The sequence below is a fragment of the Ipomoea triloba genome, chromosome 8 (genome assembly GCF_003576645.1).
Source record: "Ipomoea triloba cultivar NCNSP0323 chromosome 8, ASM357664v1".
Lineage (NCBI taxonomy): Eukaryota > Viridiplantae > Streptophyta > Magnoliopsida > Solanales > Convolvulaceae > Ipomoea > Ipomoea triloba.
In genome coordinates this window covers 9,381,945-9,384,317 of record NC_044923.1, presented here as the reverse complement: position 1 = coordinate 9,384,317, position 2,373 = coordinate 9,381,945, and the positions used below count along the sequence as shown (strand labels likewise).

General features: G+C 39.7%; 1 protein-coding gene across 1 annotated transcript; it reads right to left on the bottom strand.

Annotated features, from left to right (window-relative positions):
* Positions 1-248: 248 nt before the first annotated feature.
* LOC116026648 (shewanella-like protein phosphatase 2) lies at positions 249-1,949 on the bottom strand. Its single transcript, XM_031267988.1, has one exon. The coding sequence runs from the start codon at positions 1,819-1,821 to the stop codon at positions 574-576; it is 1,248 nt and encodes a 415-aa protein (XP_031123848.1). The 5' UTR covers positions 1,822-1,949; the 3' UTR covers positions 249-573.
* Between the last annotated feature and the right edge of the window lie 424 nt (positions 1,950-2,373).

The window sequence follows — 2,373 nt, the reverse complement described above, 5'->3', positions numbered from 1 at the left end:
TTTAATTCCAATTTGCAATGGTCCTTGTGCATTAGGCCCAAAAATCAAGTCCACATATGCTTCAATTCTATACATACATAACTGAGTTCAGCTTTTGAAACTTGAAAGTTAACTTTTATCAGTAATTCAGTATAGTGTTTGTTATCTCAAGAAAAGCACAGCAGTTTCTTTTTATCAATTAGAAAAGAAAATTCTGCACAAAACAGTTCCTCTGTAAAGGTTCCAATCCATAGGGCAACGATAATCAATTGTGGAGTATATCACATCAACTCCCCAAAAACCAAAGTTAAGGTAGTAAACAGCTCTGTTCATCCAGTTAGAGGAGAAAACACCAATGCAATCTGAACTATATAAGAAACACGCAAACTGGGCAAAAAGAATCAGCCACTTTCATTGGAGCACCATTATATGTCTACGGGTAAGCAAATACAAGTTTCGATTCCATTGAAAGGCTAAACAGATTTCTAATTCCTCTAGTGAGTGATCCTAGAACCATACCTACAGGAGTGAACACATATGATCCCAAGAGCTTTCACAAGAACAGAAGTGCAAGAGGTCAATCAATTAAGGGAATCATGCATTAACCTTAACTTGCCTTGGTCCCTGTGCCGCAGGGAACCACAATCCAACACCATCTTTTTCATTAGCATCCATAACAGCTTCATTTCCATTCTGACACAAGGGATTTGATGTCAAAATCCTTACCCTTGACTCCCTATCTATCTCTAAGACCTCAGGCAATCCATTGACACACCCTTTCGACATACCAACATCAATCCTTATAGCCCGGTTCTGGCAGACACCATTAATCCCACTCATCTGGATGGTGTGCCCCATGATCATCCTCTTTGCACCAGGAATCGTAGCAAGCACATGCTCAAGGGTTGAACAATCGCAATCCTTTGGCAACTCATTTGAAAACTTCCTCAACCAAACAATCGAATTTTTCCCTCTAACCAAGTCCCTCCAAACCGTATTCCTCACCCCATAAATCCAATCTCTTACTTCTTCATTCACCTTCTCTAGTCCATAATCCACATGTATAGGTAAGAGTCCACCATGCGCAAAAACTGAATCCCCAACCATAACAACAGTCTGATTTTGGGATAAAAATCTTGTGGCCACGGGTCCATTTGGCCTCAATGCTGCAATGCGTGCCCTGATTCCTGTTAAGCATTCTGGTTTAACTCCAGGGAATTTAAAAGGCACTCCATCAAAGGGGTCCTTTAAGGTCTCCTTATCCTCTATACCATCACAGCGCTTTTTCAAAACCTGCCCTACAGAATGCCACAAAGCCCAATCCTCGAACTCTTTAAGACCCGCTTTTGTCACGTACCTAAAATCACCATCTACATTCATGATCTCATGATTACCGTTCATAGTAATCACAATCCCGCCATCCTTAGCTGCTTCCCTCTTCAACTTCTCTAGAAAATAAAGAATCTTGAGCTCCTCCCCGCCGCGGTCGAGTACATCCCCCACCTGAACAACCGTGGTGGACCCACCACACCATCGATCTTCGCCGTCGATTAACCCGGAGAGCCGGAATGCCTGCTTGGTCTTTTGAAGATCTCCGTGGAGGTCGCCCACGGCGATGAGACGGGCCGGTGCTGGGAATACGGTCTGCAAACGCGGTAATGGATTGGAATCCAAATTCGGTTTAGCGTCATGATTAGGTTTAGGGTTAGAAGGCGGGTCCGATTGCGGCGGAAGAGGCGGCAAGAAGAGGCCGCCGCTGACTGAGAAATCGACGAATGTATCGACAAAAGTGGAGACGAAATTGGGGAGATTCTCGCAAGAAATGCCCTTTGGAAACCCCATTTTGCACTTTTCGACAAATATTTTGAAGAAATTTTTTGGGTGTTCAACAAAATATTTGCTGTGCTGAAATGATAGGCTACGCAGCCTGCTCCTTGATGGCGGAGTAGACTTTTCTGTTACGTGAAGAACAGAATGTTTCTTGACCCGCCCATTTTCCATAAATACCTTTTGGAAATAGATTTAATATGATCGAATTATATATTTTGAGTAAATAAATAAATATAAATATATATATATATATATATATATATATATATATATATATTAAAAATAATACTATACATATATAAATTAATTTAAAGTTATTTTAATTCATTTATTTTAGGCCAAAAACCGTGTGGTCTAGTGGCACCAGGTGTCCCAGTTTACACTCCACATGGATGATGGGAGTGGTTTCTAAATCATTTATTTTAGAAGAATTGTCAGATTATAAAAAAAATTAATTTCAAACTTTAATAAATATATTAATCATATTTGATAATATTAAATAAAATAGAAATGACAATTTTCATGCTTAGATTATAAGAAAAAAAAAAAAAACCTTTCGGCAAT